This window comes from Leptodactylus fuscus, chromosome 11 (genome assembly GCF_031893055.1).
Source record: "Leptodactylus fuscus isolate aLepFus1 chromosome 11, aLepFus1.hap2, whole genome shotgun sequence".
Taxonomy (NCBI): Eukaryota; Metazoa; Chordata; class Amphibia; order Anura; family Leptodactylidae; genus Leptodactylus; species Leptodactylus fuscus.
Genome location: NC_134275.1, coordinates 76105506 through 76123445, shown reverse-complemented (window position 1 = coordinate 76123445; position 17940 = coordinate 76105506). Strand labels below are relative to the sequence as shown.

The window sequence follows — 17940 nt, the reverse complement described above, 5'->3', positions numbered from 1 at the left end:
CAAGGAGTCACTTTCTTAAATAGCCCAGATATACAGGAGATTGGGAAGAGATTACACGGCTCTCACAGCTTCCTAAATGGCCATGGGGTGGACAGGTTTTGGGACACAACCTTGTAGAGCAGTGAAGTTGTCAGGCATGAGGATGGTGGTCGCTGCCGGACAGCTCTACAAGTAACAGGTTGCTAAACAAAATGATGGGTTTTGACCTCAAAATAGGATTTTTAATAGGAACACTCTAATGATGCCAAGTCTTGGATCACCACTAAGAGCTTTTCTAAACCACCTTTACGGGACTGTTATAGTGAACCTCCCATCGTTGTGCTGTCGGGTTTGCACTTTGACACAGACAAGGTCTGTTCACTATAACGGCGTAAAAGTGGTTTAGAGGAGATTTTAGTGGTGGTCGACTCCCTTTAAAGGTGCCATATAAACCCTGACCAATGCCCATTGAAGTCTTCTGCATACACGCCACTCCCTATAGTTACCAGACTCGGTCAGCAATTATTTGCAGTGAACTATAGCCTTCATTTTTATTTGGAATGTGACTGTAAAAGGTTTTGAGAAATTGGCAGTAAGTCTCAAAAATCCTCCGGCAGGTGACAAGAAAGGTTCCTGGTCCTGAGCAAGGCTTGTAAACTATGGAGGAAAATTACAGGGATTGCCAAGTATGTGAAATGGATGGGGTGCAGATAAGCCGCTCCCGGTGATATCATCTGAGTACACATTGTGTAGTGACAATGGAGGGCGCCACCAAGAACAATGCGCCCCTGCGACCATGACAAATGAGACGGCAAAATGACCAAGAAAATCAATGACTTACAGGCAAGCTAGATTTGTGATTTGCATCGTGATTTATATTAGTTACCTAGACTACAGAAGCAGAACACGCTCTTGTAGGGGTATCAGGGTGCAGATAGTACTGCCTGCTGGTCTCTACATGTAACATGAGGTAGGTACAGATAATACTGCCTGGTGGTCTCTACATGTAACATGAGGTAGGTGCAGACACTACTGCCTGCTGGTCTCTACAGGTAACATGATGTAAGTACAGACAGTACTGCCTGCTGGTCTCTACAGGTAACATGATGTAAGTACAGACAGTACTGCCTGCTGGTTTCTACATGTAACATGAGGTAGGTACAGATAATACTGCCTGGTGGTCTCTACAAATAATATCAGGTAGGTACAGATAGTACTGCCTGCTGGTCTCTACATGTAACATGAGGTAGGTACAGATAATACTGCCTGGTGGTCTCTACAAATAATATCAGGTAGGTGCAGATAGTACTGCCTGCTGGTCTCTACAGGTAACATGATGTAAGTACAGACACTACTGCCTGCTGGTCTCTACATGTAACATGAGGTAGGTACAGATAGTACTGCCTGCTGGTCTCTACAGGTAACATGATGTAAGTACAGACAGTACTGCCTGCTGGTCTCTACATGTAACATGAGGTAGGTGCAGATAGTACTGCCTGCTGGTCTCTACATGTAACATGAGGTAGGTGCAGATAGTACTGCCTGCTGGTCTCTACATGTAACATGAGGTAGGTACAGATAGTACTGCCTGCTGGTCTCTACAGGTAACATGATGTAAGTACAGACACTACTGCCTGCTGGTCTCTACATGTAACATGAGGTAGGTACAGATAGTACTGCCTGCTGGTCTCTACAAATAATATCAGGTAGGTACAGACAGTATGGCTCATTTGACTGTCCCTATAATAAAAAAAAAGCATGTAAATCATGTGGACACAGATAGTACAGACCTGCTGTATCAGTATAGCTCAAATCTATCTATCTATCTATCTATCTATCTATCTATCTATCTCCTATCTATCTATCTATCTATCTACCTACCTATCTATCTCCTATCTATCTATCTATCTATCTATCTATCTATCTCCTATCTATCTATCTATCTATCTATCTATCTATCTATCTATCTATCTATTTCCTATCTATCTATCTATCTATCTATCTATCTATTTCCTATCTATCTATCTATCTATCTCCTATCTATCTATCTATCTATCTATCTATCTATCTATCTATCTATCTCCTATCTATCTATCTATCTATCTACCTACCTATCTATCTCCTATCTATCTATCTATCTATCTATCTATCTATCTATCTCCTATCTATCTATCTCCTATCTATCTATCTATCTATCTATCTATCTATCTATCTATCATCTATCTATCTATCTATCTATCTATCTCCTATCTATCTATCTATCTATCTATCTATCTATCTCATATCTATCTATCTATCTATCTATCTATCATCTATCTATCTATCTATCTATCTATCTATCTATCTCCTATCTATCTATCTATCTATCTATCTATCATCTATCTATCTATCTATCTATCTATCTCCTATCTATCTATCTATCTATCTATCTATCTATCTATCTATCTATCTCATATCTATCTATCTATCTATCTATCTATCTATCTATCAGACATTTTTCTCTTCTTATACTTTATTAGACTTTTTATTGCTTCTCTTATCTGTCATATAATAGTTTGTTGACATCTATTTTATAGGACTGTGTGAACTGTAACCTATTCAGCATCCGGTGATCTCAGCAAACAGATATGACAAGTAGTAAAATCCCTCATGTCAGATAATAGCAGCGCACTGATATTGTAGAGCCCGCCGGCCATAGCCAGGGAGATTTGTCCCCCCCTGAGATTCACCCCCCGAGATTCGCTCCCCCTCCTGAGATTCGCCCCCCCCCCCAAGTTTGCCCCCCCCCTGAGATTCGCCCCCCCTCCTGAGATTCGCCCCCCCCCCCGAGTTTCGCCCCCCCCTTACATTCACCCCCCCTCCTGAGATTCGTCCCCCCCCTGAGATTCGCCCCCCCCCCTTAGATTTGCGCCCCCCCCCCGAGATTCGCTGTGTATTATGGAAGCCTTACTGCAGTGATAGTTTTCCTGTTTTTATTGATATTTTATCCCATGCCTCCTTTTCCTTCTTCTCTGTAGCAGCCATAGGAGGGGTTTTCTTTTATTTAGGACGAGAAGTATTTTTTAAGGTACCTTGACACGTAATGTATTGAAAATAGTTTTTCCTCTTATTTTGTTGCTTTCTTATTCAGTCACTCTTTGAGTTTTGTTATTTTTGGCTTTGCAGATCTTTATTCTGCAGGTCAGACATTTGCAGCCGCAACAAATAAAACGTTTTTAGGGTTTTACTGTTTTTCCACTTTTATATTGTGAGAGCCATAACTTTTCCTGTTCCATAGTCATATGAGGGCTTGTTTTGGGGGGACAAGTTGTGTTTTTTAACCCTTTCCTCACATTTGGACTGGTAGTACAACAAATAACGGGGCTTTACACACGGTGGCTGCGTAGAAGTGGCCGCCATGACTGCTGGGTCTCCATTGTATAACACCGCAGAGACAGGTGGGACTATTATAGGATTATCTTGTCCTAGTACATCGTATGAAATATTACATGGCCCATTAGGAAGTGCAACTTGTCTCACAAAAACTGAGGGCCTGGTATGGCCAGAACAGAAGAATACAAATAGTTATGGGTAAAAAAACGAAAATAGAAAAATGGCCGGGGCAATTATACATTCTTATCATTCCTTTTGGAAGAGAATAATATCGGCTTTGTTTTTTAGGTGTCAGTGACGATTTATCCTGAAGGTTAGTAGTTACAAAATATTTCATAAGATGTAATTGTTCAGAATTTAGATTGGTTCTTAATATTCTTAGAATTTTTATAGTTTTATCACTTTTGCACAATAAGAACAATTACTGTAAGAAGAGTTTCCATGTCGCCGCATCCTCAGAGCCGTTACTGTTTCTATTTCTATGAAGGACGCTTGTTTTTTGTGAGATGAGCTGATGTTTTCATTGCTGCCATTCTAGAGTAATCTTACATTTTTTATTTGGTTTTTTATTGGGGAAGTGATCTGGACAAAATCTTATAATTCTGGCAGTTTTCACATTTTTATTGGCAAATAACAGTCTAATAATGTGGCCGTGTTATGGCTTGTGCTCATTTTGTGAACTTGTTTTCTGGGGGCGATTGTTAGGTCCCGGCTACCACCCAATGCGATTATGTCACGTAGGGGCAATGAGTTGTCTAATCTCCTGGATGCTGCAGTCACTATTGACCATAGCCATAATGGATGTTATCTCCGATCCATCTCCGATCCCCAGCAGGGTGTCCTGATTTTAGTCCCTATTGACTAGAACATTCTTCTTGCAGGAGGGAATGAATGATATTTGTCTTGTGCGATCTATCAGAGGTCAGACAACAATGACAGATATTACAGGAAGGATATAAGGTCATAAACTGCTGAAACATCTCCTTATTACAAAAGACTCTACATCATACTGAATTTACTGGTTGCGTCAGAAGTCCTGCGTACGCAAAGCGACTGCTGATAGGTAATACTGATACTTATCATTGGGGCTTCCGATTATACTCAGAAGATAATAATCTAGGGCAGAGTTCACACTGACATGTAAAAATACTGAAGTTCATAGATCACAGAGGATCGCCTACACTGGATACAATTGTAACAAACCCCCAGCTATGGAACATTCATGGTCCACACTTCTGTGGGAATTTACTAAATGCCCTGATGACAATTTTCTGACACATTTTGCTTTTTTTTTGCAATCTTGCAAATGTTTTATTTTTGTTGCTGTTTTTTGCTTCTCATGTCACCTTTAAATAAAGGGGTTGGAGTTTAGCCCCCTGAAGACCAACAGATCTATACACCAGAAATTGGAGTAAATTGCGGCGTAAATGTTTTTAGGAGGATTTTAATAAGTTCAGCACATTGTACTCTGGATTCGCACCTCATCAGTCACCGCCCCACTATGTGCCACGTATAACCCTGCGGACATATATACACACGGCCGGGCTGTGGCTACTACCCCTGCACCCCTATAGACAATGCCCCTGGCCATATTATAGAAGCATTGCCTCCATATGGCGCTCTATGGGAGCACAGCACTATATGGCGGTACATACAGTCTATGGGCCACCACCAGGATCCCAGGACAGGACTCTGTGCGCTCTGTTGTCAGATAATACAAGTAAATGATTAATAGATCCAATAAAAGCGACATCTTGAGTAAGAGGTTGTAAAACCGCTCCAATAACAAAGCTCCACATATTTGGGTGAGATTTATAGACTTGTCCTCTACCTGGATCACACCTCAGTGTACTGACCTGACATCACTGCTAACAAACACTACAGCAGATCTGCCCGACGTATACCCGTATACCTGTATATCTGTATACCCTCCAGAGCCATCTATATCACATAAGGTAACGTTATATATCATCTGTATATAATCTATCTAAGCTCCTTTATATCTATCTATCTCCTATCTATCTATCTATCTATCTATCTATCTCCTATCTATCTATCTATCTATCTATCTCCTATCTATCTATCTATCTATCTATCTATCTCCTATCTATCTATCTATCTATCTATCTATCTATCTCCTATCTATCTATCTATCTATCTATCTATCTATCTATCTCCTATCTATCTATCTATCTATCTATCTCCTATCTATCTATCTATCTATCTATCTATCTATCTATCTCCTATCTATCTATCTATCTATCTATCTATCTATCTATCTATCTCCTATCTATCTATCTATCTATCTATCTATCTATCTCCTATCTATCTATCTATCTATCTATCTATCTATCTATCTATCTATCTATCTCCTATCTATCTATCTATCTATCTATCTATCTATCTCCTATCTATCTATCTATATTGTGGGTGCAGTGTTGGGGGATTTTGGCCCTATAAACATTCAATATGGAATCCCCGCTCTTATTTTCATTAATCCCTGCGCCACACCTGATAGGGGCTCATTCATTTTTTCTAAGACGATTCTTCCATTGAGTAGATTTAAAGGGGCTATTTCATGAAGATCATCTTAAATCCATGTCTACAAGATCTAGCCCCGCCACCTAATAATGGGGGTTCTTAAAGTGCCCACACACATACTGTAAGGCATACTGTTACTGGGAGACCCGGCACGTGAAACGTCACATATCCTGACCCCTTTTACTAAAGACCCTTGCCTTTGGGGTAATGATATGTCCCCTTTTTGTGACCTAACCAGCATGTAAAGTTCCCACATCACATATGGGTGCCCGGGGGATGTGGGAACTCTCTTTTGGGACAATAGGAGGTCATCCTTTTTTGTACGTGTCTCCCACGCATTTTGGGAGAGTTGACTAACGTTTACTGAACTGGTAGATTTGGTCAGAACTGGCTGGTTATCTGATGTCCTGGAAAGAAGGGTTGGACATGCTGAATGTCAACATGTCCAACCCTATGATGACTATGACCCATTTAGGGAACCATCCCTGGAGTCAATATACAAGTTGTCAGTCACTTAGAAGAATAATACCATAGAGCTCAGCATGTGGCCATAAAGTCCTCGTATGACGTAACGGGGCAGTATCAGTCAAGGTTTTATTGACCACTTTACTATCTTTTGGACACAATTACAGTCGTGTCAGTACAAAGAGTCTTCAGTTGTCATTGGGGAAACTCCAAGGTATGGCCATGTATTTCTTCACAAAAAGTTACTGAGGTCTCTTTGTCCAAATATTCTCTGACTAGCTTTTACCCGCAACTTCGTCTGCGGTGATTTGAGAATTGGGCGGACACAGACGTGTGAAACTGTAAAAGTGCTTTAAAAAGTTTGGTGGGCTAGCAAATGTGATGTGATGTGTTATATTGTGTATGTAGTGATACAGACAATGTGATGTGTTGTATTGTGTATGTAGTGATACAGACAATGTGATGTGTTGTATTGTGTATGTAGTGATACAGACAATGTGATGTGTTGTATTGTGTATGTCGTGATACAGACAATGTGATGTGTTGTATTGTGTATGTCGTGATACAGACAATGTGATGTGTTGTATTGTGTATGTCATGATACAGACAATGTGATGTGTTGTATTGTGTATGTAGTGATACAGACAATGTGATGTGTTATATAGTGGAAAGCTATATGTAAATGTGAGTGAGTAGAGTGAGGGCTACTCCTGAGGTGACAGTAAGGAGTGTGCAGGCAGGTTGAGGCAGGAAATGCCAGGCAGTGTGTGTGAGTCTATAGCTGGGGCTAGGAGTCCTGCTTTTGTGAGTCTCCTGCTAGGAAGCCATGTTGTTTAGTGGCACCAAAAGTAGCCTGTGACTCAATCCTAAGGGAAAACTATGTTTGTGGAAAATTGCACGCAAATCCGTCCAGGCGTTTTAGCGTGATTGAGGAACAAACATCCAAACTCACAAACATCCAAACATCCAAACACACAAACTTTCACACTTATAATATTAGTAGGATATTTTGGTGAGTTCCTTTGACTAATTCTCTGTTTTTGTGTTTTTTTTTTTTGCTTTTTATTTCCTTAGTGACTCATCTGTTTGCTTCTTTTATATCTTTTGGTGTTCATGTTCTTTTCTGGATGTTTTTGGTTTACCAGTTTCTTCAGCTCCTCATATCTCGCCGTGTCTTCACTTTCCATAATTCCTAGAATCTTCCAGACAATGTCTCTACGCTTACAGAATACATTGATCATATTCTGTATATCTTTCTTCCTGTTGTATGTTTTCCAATTCCTGTCTGGCAAATCTTCTTCTTGTCCATCTTCTTCCTCTTCTTTCAAAGTAAAGCCCGTCCACGTCCTGGTTGTCTCTTCTTGGAGATCTGGCTCTTCATTCCTTGGACAGATCTTCAATCACCACAAGGATGTCTTCTACCTTTTCGAGCCTGGTCATTCCATCTGGATGAAATTTCGGGATGAGAGTTCGGAACTTCTACATTATCCCGTGAGGGATCTCCTGCATTCTCTCTTTACCTGTGATGTGTCCGCCCTCCGCCATTACCTTCCAAAGGGAGGAAAGCTCATTTCTGACATGAATTTTTTCCCGGAAAGCCGAGCTCTCTGCACTCCTCCGGCTTGCTCGGCTTACATTCCATCAGAGGGCTATGATAGGCAAACATGTTTTTACCGCTGTGTTAACTCTTCTATAGATAAAATGGCAGAAGCCTGCAGGATGTACTCTCATGTGGTGATGAAAACAGTCAGAATCCTGGATCTTTCCGTCCTTTTGCCGCTATTAAAGGACCCTAATCTCAATCTACGGATTATTCATCTTGTGAGGGATCCTCGAGCCATTGCCTTATCAAGAAAGAGCTTTTACCTTGCTATTGAAGACCGTATTTTACTCAAAAATCAAGGAATATCTAAGGGCATGAATATTACATCTGAAGCCATGGCAAAAATTTGTAAAGCTCAGGTTGCCATTAATAAACAGGCCAGAACATCTACGTCCTGGAATGGTCGCTATATGGTCATCCGTCATGAGGATTTGGCAAGATACCCGGTTGAAAGTATGAGACAAATTTATGATTTTGCAGGTCTTCAAGTATCTAAAGACATGGAACAATGGATGTATAACATCACCCATGATGACATTAAGGGAACAGCCCGATTCATGACCTTCTCGAGAAGCTCCTCAACGGTTATCCAGAAATGGAGAACAGCTGCCGATTTCAGTCTTGTTCATGACATTCAACTAAAGTGTAAAGGAGCAATGAGATTGTTTGGTTATTTGCCAGTAGGATCCAAGAAGGATCAGGAAAATATGGATATACAAGTAATAACAGAAAAGCGGTTTCAGACAGAGGATCCGCCCAATGAGGACGAGAGTCCACCCAACAATGGTGAGAGCCCACCTAGCAGAGGACAGAATCCACCCAGCAAGGGCAAGTGACCACTTAGCAAGGACAAGAATCCACCAGCCAAGGACAAGAGTTCACCAGCCAAGGACAAGAGTCCACCAGCCAAGGACAAGAGTCCACCAAACAAGGACAAGAGTCCACCAAACAAGGCTGGGAAACCACTCGGCAAAACCATGGTAAAAATAAAAAACTGACAAATTAGAGTGAACTTTAATATTATACAAAAAGACTTTGTACATATCAAATGTGATATTTATGTAACTTATGTGACGTTACTAATAAGACAAATAAGAAACTTCTTGTTTTATACTTTTTTCCTTGGAATTTTTTTGCTTGTAAAAGTGACCACTCGTGAGTTATTTCTGCTGCAGTAGATTATTTAAAGACAATATGGTGGCCAATCCTAATCCTTATCTTTCCCAACTCACAGAGACAGCTGTAGGATGGATATATGACATGTCTATTTTCAGAAAAAAATGGTTTTATGATATTCTGTCACAAGATGTCTAACCTATGTGCGGACACGTCTTTGGTGTATTATGAAATGTAACCCATCAAGAGTTTTGTTAACGTGCTGTGTCATTGTATTCAGATGGTTTCATGAAAGACTGAAGTCATTAACCAAATTTTACCGAATCTAATGTCAGATGATTCCAGGGATTACGCCTTATGCCAGGACGACACCTTTACATTTTAGGAATAGTGCCAGTCTTAGGTTCCTTGATTCTGGTGACCCACCCACCACCAACCCCTAAGAGATAGACCATAGTACCCAATGAATTCATGTGTCTTCTACCAGACCATTATTGTGTTAGAGCTTAGGCCCGCCAGAGAATCTTCTGGTACTCTGATGGGTCAGTCCGACATTGGGATTGGAGGTGGGTCCTTCCAACGAGACGCGGCTAATTGATCCTTATATAACGGTGTTGTAGCCAAAGAGGGTCTATTAATATTCCAAAATAAATCCGTCTTCACCAAACTCAGCATTTTGTAAAAGGGATTTTGAATACTTTAAAGGGAATCATCAGGACCCACCATATCCCCCCAGACAAATAAGTTAGAGCAGTGGCGTAACTAGGACTGGCGGGGCCCCGTGGCGAACTTTTGACATGGGCTCCCCCCCGACTGACGCTGAAGACCTCGTCCAACTGACCCCTACCACCGTCCCCCATCCCACCTGCGCACATTTCTGTGCACACTATAACACCCCATAGTGGCCCCTGCACAAAGTACCGTATATACTCGAGTATAAGCCGAACCGAATATAAGCCGAGGCCCCTAATCTTACCACAAAATAACTTGAAAAACCTATTGACTCGAGTATAAGCCGGGGGGGGGGGGGGGGGATGCAGCAGCTACTGGGAAAATTTAAAAAATTAAAATGGTCGGAGTTTTTGGGTACAGTAGATGCTGGTGCTGGGGAAGGAGAGGCGGTGTTTTGGTTGTCTGTCTGCCCCTTCCCTGAGCTTGAGGACTGTTTCCCCCCCCACGCCCCCCACTTGGAATTCAGTCTGGCTGACTATAGGGTATCTGCAGTGCTCCTATTAACCCCTTCCCGACGGAACAGGAGCACTGCAGATCCCCTATATTCAGTAGACCAGGCACTGTCAGACACAGGGATACCTAATGTGTATGTGTTTCATAGTCATTTTCTACTTTTATACGTATTCTAGGTTAAGGAGGGATTTACAACTTTTCTTTAAAGCTTCTTCTTTTCCCCCAGTATTTTATGGAAGATTCTATACATTGATATTGCAGCTGGTCATAGACACCCCCCCCCCCCTCCTAAAAAAAATAAAAAAATAAATTTTTTTTGTTGACTCGAGTATAAGCCGAGAGGGGCTTTTTCAGTACAAAAACTGTGCTGAATAATTCGGCTTATACTCGAGTATATACGGTAATATGTCCCATAGTGGCCCCTGCACACAGTATTATCCCCCATAGTGGCCCCTGCACACAGTATTATCCCCCATAGTGGCCCCTGCACACAGTATTATGTCCCATAGTGGCCCCTGCACACAGTATTATGCCCCATAGTGGCCCCTGCACACAGTATTATGTCCCATAGTGACCCCTGCACACAGTATTATCCCCCATAGTGGCCCCTGTACACAGTATTATGTCCCATAGTGGCCCCTGCACACAGTATTATCCCCCATAGTGGCCCCTGCACACAGTATTATGTCCCATAGTGGCCCCTACACACAGTATTATGCCCCATAGTGGCCCCTGAACACAGTATTATGTCCCATAGTGGCCCCTGCACACAGTATTATGTCCCATAGTGGCCCCTGCACACAGTATTATGTCCCTTAGTGGCTCCTGCACACAGTATTATGTCCCATAGTGACCCCTGCACACAGTATTATCCCCCATAGTGGCCCCTGTACACAGTATTATGTCCCATAGTGGCCCCTGCACACAGTATTATGTCCCTTAGTGGCTCCTGCACACAGTATTATGTCCCATAGTGACCCCTGCACACAGTATTATGTCCCATAGTGGCCCCTGCACACAGTATTATCCCCCATAGTGGCCCCTACACACAGTATTATCCCCCATAGTGGCCCCTGCACACAGTATTATGCCCCATAGTGGCCCCCGCACACAGTATTATCCCCCATAGTGGCCCCTGCACACAGTATTATGTCCCATAGTGGCCCCTGCACACAGTGTTATGCCCCATAGTGGCCCCTGCACACAGTATTATGTCCCATAGTGACCCCTGCACACAGTATTATCCCCCATAGTGGCCCCTGTACACAGTATTATGTCCCATAGTGGCCCCTGCACACAGTATTATCCCCCATAGTGGCCCCTGCACACAGTATTATGTCCCATAGTGGCCCCTGCACACAGTATTATGCCCCATAGTGGTCCCTACACACAGTATTATGCCCCATAGTGGCCCCTGAACACAGTATTATGTCCCATAGTGGCCCCTGCACACAGTATTATGTCCCATAGTGGCCCCTGCACACAGTATTATGTCCCTTAGTGGCTCCTGAACACAGTATTATGTCCCATAGTGGCTCCTGCACACAGTATTATGTCCCATAGTGACCCCTGCACACAGTATTATGTCCCATAGTGGCCCCTGCACACAGTATTATCCCCCATAGCGGCCCCTGCACACAGTATTATGTCCCCATAGTGGCCCCTGCACACAGTATTATCCCCCATAGTGGCCCCTACACACAGTATTATGCCCCATAGTGGCCCCTGAACACAGTATTATGTCCCATAGTGGCCCCTGCACACAGTATTATGTCCCATAGTGGCTCCTGCACACAGTATTATGTCCCATAGTGACCCCTGAACACAGTAGTATGTCCCATAGTGGCCCCTGCACACAGTATTATGTCCCATAGTGGCCCCTGCACACAGTGTTATGTCCCATAGTGACCCCTGCACACAGTATTATGTCCCATAGTGGCCCCTGCACACAGTATTATGTCCCATAGTGGCCCCTGCACACAGTGTTATGCCCCATAGTGGCCCCTGCACACAGTATTATGTCCCATAGTGGCCCCTGCACACAGTATTATCCCTCATAGTGGCCCCTGCACACAGTATTATGTCCCATAGTGGCCCCTGCACACAGTATTATCCCCCATAGCGGCCCCTGCACACAGTATTATGTCCCCATAGTGGCCCCTGCACACAGTATTATCCCCCATTGTGGACACCCATGAATAATTATTACACTCTATATACCTTTTCAGACCCCAGAGTATAATAATCGGAGACCCATAGGGATACAAACATAACAAACTACTGTTACTTTCCTATCTCCCGACTCCCCTGCATTCTCTGTCGCTGTTGGCCATCTTGCGGGACATCATGTGACCGGGGCCCTGCGTCGCGGGTCATATGACGTAACGCAAGTAAGCCGAAGCCTGCCTGGAGCGGTAAGTAACACAGTTTTTTATGTTATCTTACCTCTCCTGGGTCTCCGATCATGCTTGTGGGGCCCGCTCCGTCACTTACCGATCCCAGCCCCTGCACACATTATTATACCCCATAGTGCCCCTGCCAGGATCGGTAAGTATATAGGGCCCGTTAGTAACGCCAGCCGGTAATGGCCTATTAAAAAAAAAAACCACAGCGGTAGCGGCTGTCGCTGGCCCCCTAATGTCCCGGGCCCTGTGGCAGCTGCTTCCCCGGTAGTTACGCCACTGATTTACGGTCACCTGAATCAATCAGTCATTTCTCCTTGTCAGTCGGTTTCTCTGTTACGATGTTTGTAAGCGAATGACCTCGCTGGAGTAACAAGGACCTCTCATCTCTTTGGAGCCATGATAATGTCCACATTACTCCAAAGAGCTCATCTGCAAATAGATGTAAGAAGACAATAGCTCAGGGTTGATGTGCTGGTTCTGCTGACAGACTCCCTTCCCCATCCACCGCATTGTCCTGTAGTGTGTACTTGGACTTATTTTGTACTTGCGTCAGTTTTTTATCCTCTATTGCCTAATAACTAAATATAAAAGCAGCAGAAGAGGAACTACCAAGTGATATCAAAGAATGGCCGCCGAACGTCATGTGATTACTTCTGGAACAATCTCATATATTCATATTCTGTACATACACATGCAGTCATGTAAACAAGGTCTGAATATTGGTCTCTCAGCAACATCATATTGAGGACGGGTTTAAGTAATTTCTGTTCACTTTACAGATCACACCTCTATTATAGGATGGACATTCACTATAGGCAATGAAGTGTCTACTCCACCACCCCGCACAATCACCCCTGAACAGGTCACAGAGCATGCCCACAACATTCTGCCATTGGCATCTGACTAATACAGACTACTCCGGTGTCAGTGACCTGGTCGTGGAACCCTGCAGCCAAGACCAGATGTCTGTTTAGGGGTTAATGGATGAATTCCAGCGAATCTGGAAGATTCAACACCCAGGTTAAGCCCTTTTACTGAAGTTCTGTCACCAGACCCTCATATGAACCCAACAATGTCCCCTTGTGAGTTGGCGCCTCCATTGCTGAAAAACAAAGGTGTTGCCATTGCTACCCAGGGGTGACTACGTCCTTGTTGCCCCAAAAAGCTCATTTACATGTGCAATCTAATGGGGGGGGGACAATCGCTTGATCTGTGAAGGGAAGCAATGGAAGATAAAAAAAATATGGCCATAAAATAAAAATCAAATTAGGCTAAAAAATGATCAAATGTTCCTGTTTTTTCCCTTTGTTTCCATAGTAAATTACTTGACACAAGTGAGAGGTTCCCAATGGCTAAGACCCAGTTAGTGCAGAAGACAGACTGCGGCCATTCCTCCTCCTTCACATAAAGCCAAGAACATCTCTAACTTACAGCACAACCTTCTGTAAGGACAGGGAGGAGGCCTCATGAATGCGGATACTGAACTCGCCCCATACAGGACACTTTGTCCCATCCCTTCTCTATACTTCTGTGGCAAACAGAGAGATCGGCATCTAAAGTCCTCATGGTCAAACACAGTCCTTCTTGTCTCTGTCAGACTGTTACAGTCATTAAACTTGGACTTAAAGGGATATTCACACAAAAATAACTAGATTTAAATTTGAGGGTGATAAAAAGTTTTCGCAAATAATCAAAAATTTTGGCTGGTTATCAGGAGGACACTACATGTATGAGAAGATAACCCGGACACAATAAGGACATCATGGCTGGTTATCAGGAGGGGACACTACATGTATGAGAAGATAACCTGACCACAATAAGGACATCATGGCTGGTTATCAGGAGGATACTACATGTGTGAGAAGATAACCTGACCACAATAAGGACATCATGGCTGGTTATCAGGAGGACACTACATGTATGAGAAGATAACCCGACCACAATAAGGACATCATGGCTGGTTATCAGGAGGGGACACTACATGTATGAGAAGATAACCTGACCACAATAAGGACATCATAGCTGGTTATCAGGAGGGGACACTACATGTATGAGAAGATAACCTGACCACAATAAGGACATCATGGCTGGTTATCAGGAGGACACTACATGTATGAGAAGATAACCTGACCACAATAAGGACATCATGGCTGGTTATCAGGAGGACACTACATGTATGAGAAGATAACCCGACCACAATAAGGACATCATGGCTGGTTATCAGGAGGACACTACATGTATGAGAAGATAACCTGACCACAATAAGGACATCATGGCTGGTTATCAGGAGGAGACACTACATGTATGAGAAGATAACCTGACCACAATAAGGACATCATGGCTGGTTATCAGGAGGACACTACATGTATGAGAAGATAACCCGACCACAATAAGGACATCATGGCTGGTTATCAGGAGGACACTACATGTATGAGAAGATAACCCGACCACAATAAGGACATCATGGCTGGTTATCAGGAGGGGACACTACATGTATGAGAAAGATAACCTGACAACAATAAGGACATCATGGCTGGTTATCAGGAGGACCCTACATGTATGAGAAGATAACCTGACCACAATAAGGACATCATGGCTGGCTATCAGGAGGACACTACATGTATGAGAAGATAACCTGAACACAATAAGGACATCATAGCTGGGTTCCTGCATTCATGGTCGTCTTCATTGGTAATCGGTCAAGACAACAGATGTCACCACTAAAATTATTGGAGAAAATATATAAAGCTGTGCACAATGTTTCATTTATTATATTTGCCTATATGTTGAGCGGTTCCTTGTCTATGAATGTATATATAGTCATGTCCATGGTAATACCCCTTTAAGTCTTTGATAGCAGGCTCCGGCACCAGGTATACAGCTGTATACTCCAGCCTGACTCTGTGCAGACCCCTCCTAAAAACTTCTGTCCTTGAATTTGCCCCTGGCACTAAGCTGACTTTTGGGCTGGGCTCTTACCCCGGCACTCCTCCTTTAGTCTGGGCCTGAATAAGTTTGAGACTGAACTACTCTCCCAAACCTAAAGCCCCACCCTTGAACTCTGCAGTTCAAAGCACAATATTAAAGAGGTTATCCGGGGAACTTGGTTATCTAATTCCCCTAATGGAACAATAGTGATAACATAAAAAAAATCCACCATCCTCCCACCACCGTGCTCCTCAGTTACAGAGGGGTGACTCTGGTTCTCCTTACTGGCCAATGTCGCCATCATCACAGGATGACATCACCAGTTATAGTGTCAGCCACTTAGACGTGTGATTGGCTGAAGCTGTAGTGGGTGATGTCATCCTGCTGCGCAACGTGGGAAGGCAAGAAAACTGGAAGCACCACCTTGTGATTTACTAAGGGCTAGTATAGCTTCTTATATGTTGAGCTTTTATTTTCCCTGGATAACCCCTTTAAATGTACAAGACAATGCAAACAAAGAAGTGCAAATTGTAAAGACACATGATACGCTCCAGGACAGGTCCGGACACATTAGAGACAAAATACATAAGAGATTTTTCTACCAACTATTTGCAGAGGGGTTTTATTCTGTATTTAGATGCAATAAAGTGATAATAAGGGGAATTCTGACCATCGGGCATCCATGAAAATTATGGAAATGTTCGCAACGTCTGACTTTGGTCTACCAAAAACAGATCAGTTGTGCTGGATATTTTTTGACTGATCTTTGGCCTATTTGCAGAAACTCATTGTGTTTTTTTAACCATTTATGGATGCAGCTCCACGTTCCGGAAACACGTCTTTTTTGTTGCAGATTTTGTTGCTGTTTTTTGAGCCACAGCCTGGGGTGGATTGAGGCAAACTCAGAAGCAAAAGTATTCTCTAGATGTTCCTCATTCCTTGTGTAGCCATTCTTGGCTTTGGCTCAAAAAACTGCAACAAAATCTGCAAAAAAAAAAAGCTGCGTTTCTGCAACGTGGGGCCTCAGCCTTAACATTGAGCGACCCCATCATCGATCAGATGGCTGCAACATGGCTGGCTAAAATCTACTGTGTATGGCCAGCTTAACCCCTTAACATTCGGCCAGGTGTCTGATGTGCTCCCACAATGCACGATCTCATGGGAACAAAGTTTGGGATTTACGTTTTTTTGTCTCAAAAAAATAAAACATCACATAAGCAAAGAAGAGAAGAAACACGAAAAATGTGCAAAGGTTGTGAAATATTTATGCAAAGTATGGTAAGCTGTAAAATGGTATTAAATAGAGAGTGGTCAAAGGTCAATCATTGCAGTCCTGGAACTTTTTGATTCAGTTTTTTCTATTCACTGGCAGCAAGTAATAGAAATGAATTAATTTGACAATACACTGTAAGGCCGAAGCCCCACGGGACGTATCCGCAGCACTAAAGCGATCCGGGAAGAACCGCTGTGTGATCGCATTGTGGTTCTTTCCGCAGCACTTTGAAGAGAAAGTTCACTGAGTTTTCGCAGCATTCTGCTCCTGATTAGGTCGAATGAATGGACTCAAACAGGAGCGTGTCTCCAGCCAAGATAGGGTATGTCGCTTCTTTTTTCCATTACTAGCTAGCGGGAAAAAAAGCGAGCTGCACCCATTAAAGTCAATGGAAGCCATTTTTGTGGCAGATTCTGCATCAAAGTCCACCTATATGTGAACATACCCTAATACAGATGTACTGTAATATATTTTCTGAGCGATCAAACAACCCTAGAGGGTCTAAAAGTAAATGATAAAAAATTAATAAAAGTTTTAAAAAGTCTGAAAAAATAAAAATATATAAAATATAAATCTCGCACTTTCCCCAGATTACACATCAAAATATAGAACAACAATAAGCATAAACCAGTAAGATATCGCCACATCCGAAAATGCCCGAACTATATAACTAGAATGATATTATCCCATACACTGAATAATGTAGCGGGAAAAAAAACCAAACACGCAAACTGCCATTTTTTCCTCCTTAAAAAAATTGAAAAAACAGCAAAAAAAAGTGTCAAAGAAGTCGCAAAATGTTAATGAAAACAACAGCCTGTCCCACTAAAAACGAGTCCTTACACAGCACCGGACACGGAAATAGAAAGACGTTCTGGGTGTCCCAATGTGGCGAGGGAAAAAATGTGACATGTTTCAAGGTTTTTCAAAAACGATATGAGTTTGGCGTCACTGTGATGGTTCCGACCCACAGAACAGAGACAATCTGTCATTCTTACCGTGTCCTGAACACTGTAAAAATAAATTCTGTAAGAACATTGTGCAATTGTATTTTTTTTCCAATTCCACTCCAT

The 17940-nt window shown here is 42.7% G+C and overlaps 1 protein-coding gene across 1 annotated transcript; it reads left to right on the top strand.

Annotated features, from left to right (window-relative positions):
- Positions 1 to 7520: 7520 nt before the first annotated feature.
- Positions 7521 to 8796, top strand: LOC142185505 (carbohydrate sulfotransferase 6-like). Its single transcript, XM_075260933.1, has one exon. It carries the CDS (start codon positions 7567 to 7569, stop codon positions 8794 to 8796), a length of 1230 nt encoding a protein of 409 aa, XP_075117034.1. The 5' UTR covers positions 7521 to 7566.
- Positions 8797 to 17940: the final 9144 nt, after the last annotated feature.